Source organism: Larimichthys crocea, chromosome XXII (genome assembly GCF_000972845.2).
Source record: "Larimichthys crocea isolate SSNF chromosome XXII, L_crocea_2.0, whole genome shotgun sequence".
NCBI classification, from domain to species: domain Eukaryota; kingdom Metazoa; phylum Chordata; class Actinopteri; family Sciaenidae; genus Larimichthys; species Larimichthys crocea.
In genome coordinates, this window is record NC_040032.1 from 8,974,458 (window position 1) to 8,990,018 (window position 15,561).

Sequence of the window (15,561 nt, forward strand, 5' to 3'; positions counted from 1 at the left end):
GTGTGCAGTGTTTCTGTCTCTGCATGCTGGAGTCTGAGCTTCACCTGCAGCTGCAGAGATGAACTGTGTTGATGTTCCTGTAGTAACGTCCTGCTCTGCTGCCTGATGGGTCGGAGGTCTCGGACGCTCCGTGCTGGTTTTGGGCCTTGCCCCTCACCTGCAGAGATTTCTCTGATTCTCTGAATCTTTGAACCAGATTCTGGATCGTAGACGGTGAAGTCCAGAAATTCATCCAGACTGTGAGTCTTAAACTGGTGTCAACAAACTGATGAACCTCGCCTCACCCTGATGTGAAGACTGAGCCTCTCAGACCTGATCATCTATCACCTGTTAACCTGTCTAAAGCTGTCCCCAGGTGAAACTGCACTCCTGCATTCGAGACGTCTTGATATTAAAGGGCCGGTGTGTCGCCACAAAGTCAAATTCACTCACAGTTTAAAGAATAGACGCGTATGTGACGTCACAGGTTTCTGAAGACGCTAAAAATCATCAAAAGTCATCCACCTGTCAATCAAAGCGTCCCCGCTCTTAACCCTGCATAACTTTAAGCCTTAATATAATGTGAACAGGTGAGTTGTATATAAATTCACCCTCAGTACAGTTGTCATGAACGGGGAAATTAGCTACAGAGACCAAAACTGTTTTTTGTACCAGGCTGTAAACATGTTTATTTCTGCTGTGAAGTTGGACATTTGGACATGGGGACTTATGGAGACTGACTCACTTCTGGAGCCAGCCTCAGGTGGACGTTAGAGGAACTGCAGCTTGGTCTCACTCTCTGCTTCCCAACATGAAGGAGAAACTACAGCAGGAATGAAATGTTCGTGTCTGGTTCTCGTGTTTGGTTCTTTCTGACTCTGGATGTTAAAGTCACAAACACATTTTATTCTGTTCATCTTTACAGTCTCAGCTCTTCTTCTTTATCTTTGTGATTCTTTGCAGACGAGCATGAATGAATCGGCTCCGTCACTTCACATCGTGTTAATAACGTTCAGCAGCTTCGGTGTCACACATCTCACAGCTCGTTAAGGCTGCGCTGCCCTGACATTAATTAACCGTGTAAATGAAATCTTCATTGTTTAGCGGTTTGGGAGCGAAGCTGCTTTTCTCAGAGGCGGGTGGAGGTGGAGGTGGAGGTGCTGTCTCATTGGTTGGACTCTCAGGTGAAGCGGAAACAGAAAGTGGGCTGAGTGTGGCGTGTTCTGTGTCACCTGTGTGTCCAGGTAGTTCCCTGCTGACCCTGACGTTGCCCTCGCGAGTCTTCAAGCAGTAGATGGAGCAGATGTTGTCGAGGCCTCCGCAGGCGACGTAGTTCCCAGAAGGGGCGTATGCACAGGTCATCACCCAGGAGGAGCGCAGGGGGATGGCGTGGATCTACGGAAGTAAAAGACATTAAACCTTCGGAGTGGGACGTGACCCAAAACATTAATAGAAGCAGAGATGTTATTCTGAACGCTGGAAGAGGTGGAGCTCGTCACGGCTGCACAGGAAGCTGATGAGTCACTGAGACTTTTATTTATCCAGCTGATGAAGTGACTTCACCTTGTTGGTGGTGTAACTGTCCCAGACGATCAGTTTCCCATCCTGAGAGGCGCTGACCAGGAGCCTGCAGAGACACGAGACATGAGACACGAGACATGAGACATGCATGGACATTTTCTGATGAGTCAGTCATGGTGAAACATCTCACACCATCATCAGAACGTTCAGAACTGCAGCTGGGGTCAGTCCGAGGATCTGAACCAGAACCTGCAGCTCTGGACTTTAAACGTCTTGATGGTGACACTGAGGATGAGTCAGAGTGATTCATCCACAGGAGACATCAATGTCTCAGCGCGTCACGACAGCAGGGTTCATCCTCTGGGAACTATGAATGTTCACGACAATCCATCCAGATGTTTTCTCTGGTGGATCTACAGGAGCCTGACAGTAAGAACACATGAGACTGCTACACCTTTCCCTGCAGGTGGAGGGCTCACAGGGTGGCGGCTCCATCTGCTTTTCCTTTGAGGTGCTGCAGCACCACCACAACCCCACCGTGTTCTGGTATCTCAGACTCTGAACGGGTCTGTACCGTATTTATAACCATGGATCTGTCTGTTCTTTTGATTTTGGTCCTCACATCATCTCCATCATGCAGCAGCTTCAATATATCTGCAGCGTTTGGTTCTGTTTGGACTCACCTGGAGTCGGTTCCCCAGTGCATGGCGTAGATCTTAGCGAGGTGGCCCCGCAGGGTGCGTCTCGTCCTCATCTGAATCCGCCCCACAGGATCCAGACCAGCAGTTATCTGGGTCAATGTGCAGGTTAAACAAAGTTCAGTCAGATCTAATGAAACTCTTTATTTAGACCGTCGGCCTGCAGAGACGATTCTTCATGTTTCAGCAGATTTTTAGTTCAGATTCGATAAATAATCTGTTTAAATGTTAAATAATCTGACGTGCTGTGAGGATTCTTTAGATGGAGTCAGAAACAAAGCAGATTTTTAATCTGTGTACGAATGAATTTACAGTTAAAGCATCATGAGCTCCAAACCCTCACCTGTGTCAGGGTGGAGTCCCCGCATGCTTTCCTGGCATCCTGATGGACACAAACACAAACAGACAGGTGAGTCTATATCGTGATAAACGTAGACGTCACATTAAAGAACTACAAAGATGTCCGCCTCACTCTGATCTGGTTCCTCAGCTGCTCTGCCTCCTGACGAAGCTGCTCCAGCTCGCTCATGTTGGATCCGTCCGAGCGTCACCTGTCAAACGTCAGGCTCAGATTAGAATAATCCGATAATCCACTTCAATCAATTAAAGGAAATAATTTGCTGTTTGTCCCAGAAATCAGAAAACACACATTTTAATCTCTCACGGTGTAATCTGATTACAGCTGTCAGGGTATAATCTGTAGTGGCTAAGCTGTGATCCTGAACCAACACTCCCTGATCCACTACAGGCCGGGTACCAGGCCTGGGTCCTGACAGCTGAGGGCCAACCGGGGTCACACACACACACACACACACACACACACACACACACACACACACCTCATCACGCTCTCAGCAGGAAGCAGCGTTTCCTGTTCCTGACAGGAACAGTTACACATTCAAACGCAGACGGCGTCGATTTGCATCCGCGAGGTTTTAAATTCAAATCCACACACACACACACACACACACACACACACACACACACACACACACACACGGTGCAGAGGAAGAGCAATTAGCTACAGTAGGTCACTGTTCCCTGGAGGGACCTGCGACCAGATGGATCACACGGCACTAATGGAAGCCAAAAGGGGAAAAGGGGGTGCATCGTGGGCCTCGGTCTCCTGGCACAGCTGCTCATTTAGCCAATGAGGAGGAGAAATGCTGAAGAGGAGGGTGGAGGAGGAGGTGGAGGAGGGAGGAGGAGGAGGAGGAGGAGGGTGTGATGCATCAGAGATCAGGCCTGGATGAGTCCAGCCAGATGCTCGGATGCATGTTTTTGTCATGCCAATGGACGGGAGGAGACCTCCACCTCCATCATATGCATGGAGGAGGAGGAGGTGGAGGAGACCTCCACCTCCTCCTCCTCCATGCAGGTGATGGAGGTTGTTAAACAGAATCAAACATCTTTCTCCTCACAGCCTCGCCCCACCCCTCACAGGCTGATGCACATCTGATGTGCAGCTACACCAACATGGCACGGCTACATCTGCAGCTGGAGGAGGCTGCAGAGCCCCAACCACCTCCTCCACCTCCACCACCTCCACCTCCTCCACCTCCTCCACTGCATGTCCGTCCTGTCAGACACACACATGCATGCAGGCCAGAGAACAGGCCACATCCACTCAGACTTGATGTGAGTCCTGCAGCATTCACAGAGTCCGGGCCTCCATCACATATCGATCAGCCCTGATGGAGGCCTCCGACCACATCTAGTTTCAGCTGCCTCCTAAAAAATGCGGATGTAGCTGCGTGAATGGAGTTAGAGACGATGCGGTGAATGAGGCGCCGAGCCGCGGTGACGGCCTACAGCGGCTGTCGGTGCCGGAGAACGGGGCGGCTACCTGTTAATTCTCCCGGTGATCCCGCAGCTGCTGCGTTATTCCTCCAGGTCCAGGAAAAAAAAAAAAAAAAAACCCGCAGAGGATCGAGCTACACGCCTGTGTCACGCATAAAACAGAGAGCTGCAGATGTGCGTGTCACGATGCTTCCTAAAAAACACGCACACGGAGGAGAGCCCCGCACATTTCCATTTCTCTGCGTTAGTGCAGCTCCTGACAAAGATGAGATCTGCGCCGCTTCCTCCCGCAACACGAAACTGAACAGCGCCTTCCCCTTTTCACGCACAGCGAGTCAGCACGGACACTTTCATCCCGCACGGCGGAAACAAACGCGAATGTCCGCAGCTCGGTCCCGGGCCCGCATCAACGATCACGGACTGTCCATGAAACGGTTCAGTCCGGTTTTTTTTTTTTTTTTACTCCTCTTCTCGTGACGTTATCGTCGTTTCCTTCCTCTCTCTGTCTCTCTCTCTCTCTGTCTCTCTCTCTCTCTCTCTGTCTCTCTCTCTGGTTTCCTCCTCCCTCCTCTGACTCCTCAGGACGAACCCGCACAGACCCGCACAGACAGAGACACACGGGATGTTTAAAGACAGTCTGACCGCAGATTCACGCATGAAGCGTGTTTGGACCGCACCCAGGTCTTAAACACTCAGGACTCCACCACCAGCACCACCAGCACCACCAGCACCACCCTCTGATCTTTATTCATGATGGAGAAACCATCACAGATCATCAGGAACTGCAGTTCCTCTAACGTCCACCTGAGGCTGGCTCCAGCAGTGAGTCAGTCTCCATAAGTCCCCATGTCCATTATGCAGAAATAAACATGTTTACAGAATATTTCAATGTTTTTAAAAATGTCTTAAAACATCTAGTGGTGACAGATCACAACCGACTGAAGACCCCTCGCCGCTCCCTCTCGGTTTAAGCATGAAGAGTGGCTGTTCTATGTAGAGACAGCAGGGGCGCCGTACAGGGGGGACAAGTTAGGACAACTCCAAGGGCCACGACTGACAGGGGCCCCAAACAACAGGTAATATAAAATGAATAAACCATCATCACTGAGTTTATATATTTCAAATCTAATAATGAAATAAATCGTCTATTTGTTTTTACGTGTTCTGGGCAGTAAAAGTTAAATAAAAATGAACTTTAGCACATTTTTAATCTTCATCAAACAGTGAACTGCACTGCAGACTGTATGCAGACTGTATGTAGACTATATGCAGACTGTATGCAGACTGTATGCAGACTGTATGTAGACTGTATGCAGACTGTATGCAGACTGCAGACTGTATGTAGACTGTATGTAGACTGTATGTAGACTGTATGCAGACTGCAGACTGTATGTAGACTGTATGTAGACTGTATGCAGACTGTATGCAGACTGTACGTAGACTGTATGCAGACTGTATGCAGACTGTATGTAGACTGTAAGCAGACTGTGTAGACTGTATGCAGACTGTATGCAGACTGTATGCAGACTGTATGTAGACTGTACGTAGACTGTATGCAGACTGTATGCAGACTGTATGTAGACTGTATACAGACTGTATGTAGACTGTATGTAGACTGTATGCAGACTGTATGCAGACTGTATGCAGACTCCATACAGACTCCATACAGACTCCATACAGACTGTATGCAGACTGTATGTAGACTGTACGTAGACTGTACGCAGGCTGTATGTAGACTGTATGCAGACTGTATGTAGACTGTATGTAGACTCCATACAGACTGTATGTAGACTGTATGCAGATTGTATGTAGACTGTATGTAGACTGTACGTAGACTGTACGCAGGCTGTATGTAGACTGTATGCAGACTGTATGCAGACTGTACGCAGACTGTATGTAGACTGTATGCAGACTGTATGTAGACTGTACGTAGACTGTACGCAGACTGTATGCAGACTGTACGTAGACTGTATGCAGACTGTATGTAGACTGTACGTAGACTGTACACAGACTGTACGCAGACTGTATGCAGACTGTATGTAGACTGTACGTAGACTGTACGCAGACTGTATGTAGACTGTACGCAGACTGTATGCAGACTGTATGTAGACTGTACGCAGACTGTACGCAGACTGTATGCAGACTGTATGTAGACTGTACGCAGACTGTATGCAGACTCCATACAGACTGTATGTAGACTGTACGCAGACTGTATATAGACTGTACGCAGACTGTATGCAGACTCCATACAGACTGTATGTAGACTGTATGTAGACTGTACGCAGACTGTATGTAGACTGTATGCAGACTGTATGCATACTATATACAGACTGTATATAGACTGTATGTAGACTGTATGCAGACTGTATGCAGACTGTATGTAGACTGCATGCATGTACAAATCACCAGCAGTAAATATTAATTAAAATTAATTAGAGTTCTGTAAAGCTTCTGATGGGATAGTTCAGTCCTAGAGATGTGGGGTCAACAGCTGCACTGAGGGGCCCCGTTTGATTTTGTTGTCATGGGGCCCAAAGTTCCTAGCGGCGCCCCTGAGAGTCAGTGTTTGGTTTGTCCCTTCTGAGCTGCCGTAGATATAAAAGTTTTCTCATTTAAGGCAACAAAAACTGAATTATTCTTATTTTTTTAGGTGATTGAACACGTATGAAACATAAATATAAATATTATTCCATCTCTGCTGATATATATTAATGTGACTTACACTCACTGTTTGCTCGGTGAGGCTGTTTTCAGCTGATTATAGAACAAAAATCATAAAGAGGAAGCAGCAGGACAATAGATCATCTGTTTGTCTGTGTCCAACTTTATGTTTCTACATGTCGTGATGAGAGACGAGCAGTTTGATCAGAGTCTGTAGATACAATAAAACATCTGTATTTATGTTTATATCAGTGTGTGAACATCGAGTCATGTGAACAACCCGGACCAATAACAGTGAGAGACTGAAATATTATGATGTCACCACTGTGGTAACCTAGACTACAGCTGTACTCGAGTATTTCTTCTGATTACATTACTTCTGATCAATCATCATCCAGGTCCCCAGCAGCAGCTGATATCACTGCCTAGTCCAGCAGCAGTCAGCCCAGCTCGGCGTCTGTCTTTCAGCCTTTTATTTCACCAAGCTCTCACCAACCACTAAAAGTCAGTCCCACATTTACTCTTGTCCGGCTAACAGCAGCTAAATTATCCAGACTCTTTACTCGCTAACGTTAGCCCTCAGAAAACACCAAATTAACAACGTGATCCGTGATACTAACGTATGTATGGGTTAGCTCCGGTTCTGGCATGACACTGGCTCCAACCCCCAGCCAGCATTCCAAACACTAACACACAGTGTGAGGTCAGAGCTAACATGCGCTAACATCAGCTAACAGACTGAGCTAACAGCAGCTAACAGACTGAGCTAACAGCAGCTAACAAACTGAGCTAACATGAGCTAACAGCAGCTAACAGACTGAGCTAACATGAGCTAACGGCAGCTAACAGACTGAGCTAACAGACTGAGCTAACATGAGTTAACAGCAGGTAACAGACTGAGCTAACATGAGCTAACGGCAGCTAACAGACTGAGCTAACAGACTGAGCTAACATGAGCTAACAGCAGCTAACAGTCTGAGCTAACAGTAGCTAACAGCAGCTAACAGACTGAGCTAACATGAGCTAACACACTGAGCTAACAGCAGCTAACACACTGAGCTAACATGAGTTAACAGCGGCTAACAGCAGCTAACAAACTGAGCTAACATGAGCTAACATGAGCTAACAGCAGCTAACAAACTGAGCTAACATGAGCTAACAGACTGAGCTAACATCAGCTAACAGACTGAGCTAACATGAGCTAACAGCAGCTAACAGACTGAGCTAACATGAGCTAACAGCAGCTAACAAACAGAGCTAACATGAGCTAACAGCAGCTAACAGACTGAGCTAACATGAGCTAACAGCAGCTAACAGACTGAGCTAACATGAGCTAACGGCAGCTAACAGACTGAGCTAACAGACTGAGCTAACATGAGTTAACAGCAGGTAACAGACTGAGCTAACATGAGCTAACGGCAGCTAACAGACTGAGCTAACAGACTGAGCTAACATGAGCTAACAGCAGCTAACAGTCTGAGCTAACAGTAGCTAACAGCAGCTAACAAACTGAGCTAACATGAGCTAACAGCAGCTAACAGACTGAGCTAAAGCTACAGCAGTCAGCAGTTTACTTCACTGTCCATCATAAACTCTGTAAATCACAGAGAGTTGAGGCGGAGCAGCCGGAGGACATCAGAGGGAAAACCAGAAAACATTTCCTCCATAAAATATGATCCAGTTTCACCAGAATCAGTGAAATAGTTGCTGCTGTGTGTGTGTGTGTGTGTGTGTGTGTGTGTGTGGTCGATGACGTCATGATTTAAAGTTTATGCTGATTGCTGATCTCACGCGCACGTCTGAGGTTATTTATTAGTTATTGATGACGTCAGACAGCGGGGGGCGTGGCCTCCCACCTGACTTCATATTTGTGATGTTCCCGCCCTCCCCTTCAGGAGTCACGTGGCCGCTTTCTGCTCTCTCGTGACACTTTTGAACAAATAATCGGGGCTCGTGCCATGGCCGCGCTGGTATTGGGCTGCACCTCTCTCCCGGCAGCAGCAGCATCCCGACACCACCCGGCACGGCTCGGCTCGGCTCACCGGGCTCTGCGCATCTGAGCCGGGACACCTCCACGCGAGACACGCGCGCGCGGGCAGAGAGGACCGCGAGACAGAAGAGGGGTCTGAAGCAGGAAGTGGGTGAAACCGTCACGAGGAGGCTCAGAGAGGTGAGTCTGTGTCAGGTGGAGGAGGTGGAGGAGGAGGGGGGGGGCTCGGTTTGTGTCAGGGTGCGTCCCGGACGCAAACATCCAGGATGGGATGCGCAGAGCCGCGTGACCAGAGCCGAGCCGTGCCGGGTGGTGTCGGGAATGCTGCTGCTGCCGGGAATAGGTGCAGCCCAATAACACAGCGCGGCCATGGCACGAGCCCCCCGATTATTTGTTCAAAAGTGTCACGAGAGAGCAGAAAGCACCCACGTGACTCCTGAAGGGGAGGGCGGGAACACACAAATAGAAGTCAGGTGGGAGGGCCCACGCCCCTGCGTTCTGACTCATCAATAACTAATATAACCTCAGACGTGCCGTCGGAGATCAACAAGCAGCATAAAACCTTAAATAATGACGTCATCGACCACACCACAAGCACAACTATTTCACTGATTCACAGATTTACTGATTTACAGAGTTTATGATGGACAGTGAAGTAAACTGCTGACAGCTTAGCTGCTGTTAGCTCAGTTAGCTCAGTCTGTTAGCTACTTGTTAGCTCATGTAGCTGCAGTCTGTTAGCTTGCTGTAGCTCAGTCTGTTAGCTGCTGTTAGCTCATGTTAGCTCAGTCTGTTAGCTCATGTTAGCTCAGTCTGGTTACCTGCGTTAGCTCATGTTAGCTCAGTCCTGTTAGCTGCTGTTAGCTCAAGTTTGTTAGCTGCTGTTTGAGTCTCATGTTAGCTCAGTTCTCGTTGTTAGCTCGCTGTTAGCTCAGTTTTGTTAGCTGCTGTTAGCTCCTCAGTTTGTTAGCTGCTCTTAGCTCAGTTTGTTTTAGATGTTGCTCGTTAGCTCATGTTTAGCTCAGTCTGTTAGCTGCTGTTAGCTCATGTTAGCATCATTTAGCTCATGTAGCTCAGTCCTGTTAGCTGCTGTTAGCTCATGTTAGTCAGTCGTGTTAGCTCAGGCTATTAGCTCGGTTAGCTCTGTTAGCCTTCGTTTAGCTCTGACCTCACACTGAGTGTTAGTGTTTGGAATGCTGGCTGGGGGTTGGAGCCAGTGTCATGCCAGAACCGGAGCTAAACCATACATAAGTATTAGATCACGTTGTTAATTTGGTGTTTTCTGAGGGCTAACGTAGCGAGGTAAAGAGTCGGATAATTTAGCTGCTGTTAGCCGGACAAGAGTAATGTGCAGTGATATCAGCTGCTGCTGGGGACCTGGATAGGATCAGAAGTAATGTAATCAGAAGAATACTCGAGTACAGCTGTAGTCAGGTTACACAGTGGGACATCATATATTTCAGTCTCTCCTGTTATTGGTCCGGGTTCACATGACTCGATGTTCACACCTGATATAAAACATAAATACAGATTTTTCTTGTACTACAGACGCGACAAACTGCTCGTCTCTCATCACGACATGTAGAAACATTAAAGTTGGACACAGACAAACAACGACGATCTATTGTCCGGCTGCTCTCTTTATGATTTTGTTCTATAATCAGCTGAAAACAGCCTCACCAGAGCAAACAGTGAGTGCTAAGTCACATTAATATATATCAGCAGAGATGGAATAATATTTTATCTATGTTTCATTTGTGTTTAATCACCAAAAAAAAAGAAATTCAGTTTTTGTTGCCTTAATGAGAAACTTTTCATATCTACAGCAGCTCAGAAGGGACAAACCAAACACTGACTCTCAGGGCGCCGCTAGGAACTTTGGCCCCATGACAACAAAATCAAACGGGCCCTCAGTGCAGCTGTTTACCCCACATCTCTAGGACCGAACTATCCCATCAGAAGCTTACAGAACTCTAATTAATTTTAATTAATTTAACGCTGGTGATTTGTACATGCAGCAGTCTACATACATCTACAGTAATGCATACAGTCCTATATACAGTCCTGTAGATATCATACATCGCATACAGTCTACTACAGTCTGCGTACAGTTTTACATACAGTCTACATAGAGTCCTACTACAGTCTGTAGGGTCTGCATACAGTCTGCATACAGTCTGGTAAGTCACTACAAAAGTCTGCTACAGTCTGCGTACATCTGCATCAGTCTGCGACAGTCTACATACAAGTCTGCATACAGTCGCGTATCAGTCACGTAAGTCTGCATACAGTCCTGCATACAGTACTGTATGGAGTCTGGATACAGCTGCATACAAGTCTGCGTACAGTCTACACTACAGTCGGTCCGTACAGTTTACATACAGTCACATAGAGTCTAGTACAGTCTGGGATGGAGTCTGCATACAGTCTGCATTTACAGTCTGCTGTACAGTCTACAGACAGTCTGCGACAGTCCCTTGCGTACAGTCCGGTACAGTCTGCATACAGTCTGCGTACAGTCTGCGTACATTCTGCGTACAGTCTACGTACAGTCTACATACAGTCTGCATACAGTCTGCGTACAGTCTACGTACAGTCTACGGCAGCAGTCTACAGTACAGTCTGCGTACAGTCTGCATACAGTCTACATACAGTCTGCATACAGTCCCTACCATGACAGTCTACATACAGTCTGCTACAGTCTGTAAATGGAGTCCTGCATACAGTCCTACATGACAGTCTATAACAGTCTGTATATAGTATGCATACAGTCTAGCATACAGTCTACATACAGTCTGTTGGCGCATACAGTCCCTACATACAGTCTGGACATACAGTCCCTGTATGGAGTCTGCATTACAGTCTACAGTCTGTACAGTCTAATACAGTCTGCGTACAGTCTACATACAGTCACATACAGTCTGCATACATGGAGTCTGCATACAGTCTGCATACAGTCTGTACATCTACATAATCTGCATCGTACAGTCTGCAACAGTCTATACAGTACTCATACAGTCTGCATACAGTCTGCTATACGTCTGCTACAGTCCTGCATACAAGTCTGCATACAGTCGATACAGTCTATAGACAGTCCCTCATACAGTCTGCATACCATTGCATACAGGCGCTACATTGTACAGTCTTATAGTCTGCATACAGTCTACAGACATCCCTGCATACAGTCTACATACAGTCTGCATACAGTCTGCAGACAGTCTACATACAGTCCCTGCATACAGTCTGCATACAGTCTGCAGACAGTCTACTACAGTCTGCATACAGTCTATCCTGCGACAGTCTGCGTAGTCGCAACAGTCTCACAGTCTGCGTACAGTCTGCATACAGTCTGCATACAGTTCACTGTTTGATGAAGATTAAAAATGTGCTAAAGTTCATTTTTTTAATTTAACTTTTACTGCCCAAACATCATAAACAAAGAGATACTTCATTTCATTATAGATTTGAATATATAAACTCAGTGATGATGGTTAAATTTTTATTTTTGGTGTTGTCTATTGTGTGGGCCCCTGTCAGTCGTGGCCCTTGGAGTTGTCCTAACTTTTTCTCCACCCCCTGCCTTGTCCTCTACATAGAACAGCCACTCGGTCACACTAGATGTTTTAAGACATTTTAAAAACATTGAAATATTCTGTAAACATGTTTATTTCTGCATAATGGACATGGGGACTTTGGAGACTGACTCCCTGCTGGAGCCACCCTCAGGTGGACGTTAGAGGAACTGCAGCTCCTGATGATCTGGGATGGTTCTCCATCATGAATAAAGATCAGAGGGTGGGGCTGGTGGTGCTGGTGGTGGAGTCCGAGTGTTTAAGACCTGGGTGGGGTCCAAACACGCTCATGCCGTGAATCTGCGGTCAGACGTCCTTTAAACATCCCGTGTGTCTCTGTGGTCTGTGCGGGTCTGTGCGGGTTCGTCCTGAGGAGCAGGGAGGGGAGGAGGAAACCAGAGAGAGACAGAGAGAGAGAGGAGAGAGAGGAGACAGAGAAGACAGAGAGAGAAGAGGAGAGAAAGACAGAGAGACAGACAAGGACAGAGAGAAGAGAGAGGAAAACGACGATAACGTCACGAGAAGAGGGTAAAAAAAAAAAAAAAAAAAAACCGGACTGAACCGTTTCAATGGACAGTCGGTGATCGTTGATGCGGGCCGGGACCGAGCTTGCGGACATTCGTGTTTGTTTCCGCGTGCGGGATGAAAGTGTCCGTGCTGACTCGCTGTGCTGTGAAAAGGGGAAGGCGCTGTTCAGTTTCGGTGTTGCGGGAGGAAACGGCGCAGATTCTCATCTTTTTGTCAGGAGCTGCAACTAACGCAGAGAAATGGAAATGTGCGGGGCTCTCCTCCGTGTGCGTGTTTTTTAGGAGCATCGTGACACGCACATCTGCAGCGCTCTGTTTTAATGCGTGACACAGGCGTGTAGCTCGATCCTCGTGCGGTTTTTTTTTTTTTTTTTTTTTCCTGGACCTGGAGGAACGCAGCAGTGCGGGATCACCGGGAGAATTAACAGGTAGCCGCCCCCGTCGTCCGGCACCGACAGCCGGTGTAGGCCGTCACCGCGGCTCGGGTCCTCATCACCCGCATCGTCTCTAACTCCATTCACCGCAGCTACCACCGCATTTTTAGGAGGCAGCTGAAACACGATGTGGTCGGAGGCCTCCATCAGGGCGGATCGATATGTGATGGAGGCCCGGAACTCTGTGAATGCTGCAGGACTCACATCAAGTCTGGGGATGTTGGCCTGTTCTCTGGCCTGCATGCATGTGTGTGTCTGGACAGGACGGACATGCAGTGGAGGAGGTGGTGGAGGAGGTGAGGTGGAGGAGGTGTTGGGGCCTGCAGGCCTCCTCCAGCTGCGATGTTAGCCGCGCCATGTTGGTGTAGCTGCACATCAGATGTGCATCCAGCCGGTGAGGGGTGGGGCGAGGCTGTGAGGAGAAAGAGGTTTGATTCGTTTAACAACCTCCATCATCTGCATGGAGGTGGAGGAGACCCACCCATGCTATGATGGAGGTGGAGGTTCCTCCCCGTCCATTGGCATGACAAAAACATGCATCCGAGCATCTGGCCCGGACTCATCCAGGCCTGATCTCTGATGCATCACACCCTCCTCCCTCCCCTCCTCCCTCCTCCACCTCCTCCTCCACCCTCCTCTTCAGCATTTCTTCCCCTCCTCATTGGCTAAATGGAGCAGCTGTGCCAGGAGACCGAGGCCACGATGCACCCCCTTTTCCCCTTTGTCTTCCTTAGTGCCGTGAGATCCATCTGGTCGCAGGTCCCTCCAGGGAACAGGACTACTGTAGCTAATTGCTCTTCCTCTGCACCGTGTGTGTGTGGTGGGTGTGTGTGTGTGTGGTGGTGTGTGTGGGTGGTGTGTGTGGGTGTGTGTGTGTGTGTGTGTGTGTGTGTGTGGTTTAATTTCCCCCTCGCGGATGCTCGACGCCGTGCCGGCGTTGCGAATGTGTCCCTGTTCATGTCAGGAACAGGAAAACGCGCTTCCTCTCTGCTGAGAGCGGTGATGAGGTGTGTGTGTGTGTGTGTGTGTGTGTGGTGTGTGTGTGTGTGTGTGGTGTGTGTGTGTGTGACCCCGGTTGGGCCCTCAGCTGTCCAGGACCCGGGCCTGGTACCCGGCCTGTAGTGGACTGGGAGTGTTGTTTCAGGATCACAGCTTAAGCCACTACAGATTATATCCGGACAGCTGTAATCAGATTACACCGTGAGAGATTAAATGTGTGTTTTCTGATTTCTGGGACAAAACAGCAAATTATTCCTTAATTGATTGAAGTGGATTATTGATTTATTCTAATCTGAGTCGACCGTTTGACAGTGACGCTCGGACGGATCCAACATGAGCGAGCTGGAGCAGCTTCGCAGGAGGCAGAGCAGCTGAGGAACCAAGATCAGAGTGAGGCGGACATCTTTGTAGTTCTTTAAATGTGACGTCTACGTTTTACTCGATATAGACTCACTGTCTGTTTGTGTTTGTGGGCCAATCAGGATGAGGAAAGCATGCGGGGACCCCACCCTGACACAGGTGAGTGTTAGAGCTCATGATGCTTTAACTGTAAATTCATTCTTACACCAGATGTAAAAATCAGCTTTGTTTCTGACATCCATCTAAAGAATCCGCACAGCACGTCAGATTATTTAACATTTTAAACAGATTATTTATGGAATCTGAACTAAAAATCTGCTGAAACAGAGAGAATGGTCTCTGCAGGCCGACGGCGTCTAAATAAAGAGTTTCATTAGATCGGACGGAACTTTGTTTAACCTGCACATTGACCCAGATAACTGCTGGTGGATCCTGTGGGCGGGCGGATTCAGATGAGGACGAGACGCACCCGGCGGGGCCACCTCGCAAGATCACGCCATGCACTGGGGTAATAAACCACGACTCCAGGTGAGTCCAAACAGAACCAAACGGTCAGATAGTGTGAAGCGCTGCATGATGGAGATATGTGAAGCCCAAATCAAAAGAACAGACAGATTCCATGGTTATAAATACGGTACACGACACGTTCAGGTCGGAGCTACCAGAAACACGGTGGGGGTGTGGTGGTGCGGCACAGCAACACTCAAAGGAAAAGCAGATGGAGCCACCACCCTGTGAGCGCTCCCCTGCAGGGAAAGGTGTAGCAGTCTCAAGTGTTTCTGACTGTCAGGCTCCTGTAGATCCACCAGAAAAAACATATGGATGGATTGTGTCGGGAACATTCATGGTGCCCCAAGGATGAATCCACCTGGCTGTCGTGACGCGCTGGACTTGATGTCCCTGTGGAATGAATCACTCTGACCTCATCACCATCAAGACGTTTAAAGTCCAGAGAGGCAGGTTCTGGGTTTCAGATACTCGACTGACCACAGCTGCAGTGCTAAACGTTCTGAAGGATGG

The 15,561-nt window shown here is 48.1% G+C and overlaps 1 protein-coding gene across 1 annotated transcript in view; it reads right to left on the reverse strand.

Annotated features, from left to right (window-relative positions):
* Positions 1-4,805, reverse strand: part of gnb2 (guanine nucleotide binding protein (G protein), beta polypeptide 2) — a 10,831-nt gene extending 6,026 nt beyond the window's left edge. The window contains exons 1-6 of the mRNA XM_027273743.1: positions 4,045-4,805; positions 2,671-2,749; positions 2,542-2,580; positions 2,184-2,290; positions 1,543-1,606; positions 1,053-1,374 (exon numbers count right to left, since the gene is read on the reverse strand). Coding sequence (XP_027129544.1) covers positions 1,053-1,374; positions 1,543-1,606; positions 2,184-2,290; positions 2,542-2,580; positions 2,671-2,727 — 589 coding nt within the window. The 5' untranslated portion in view covers positions 2,728-2,749; positions 4,045-4,805. The remainder of the gene's footprint in view (positions 1-1,052; positions 1,375-1,542; positions 1,607-2,183; positions 2,291-2,541; positions 2,581-2,670; positions 2,750-4,044) is intronic.
* Positions 4,806-15,561: the final 10,756 nt, after the last annotated feature.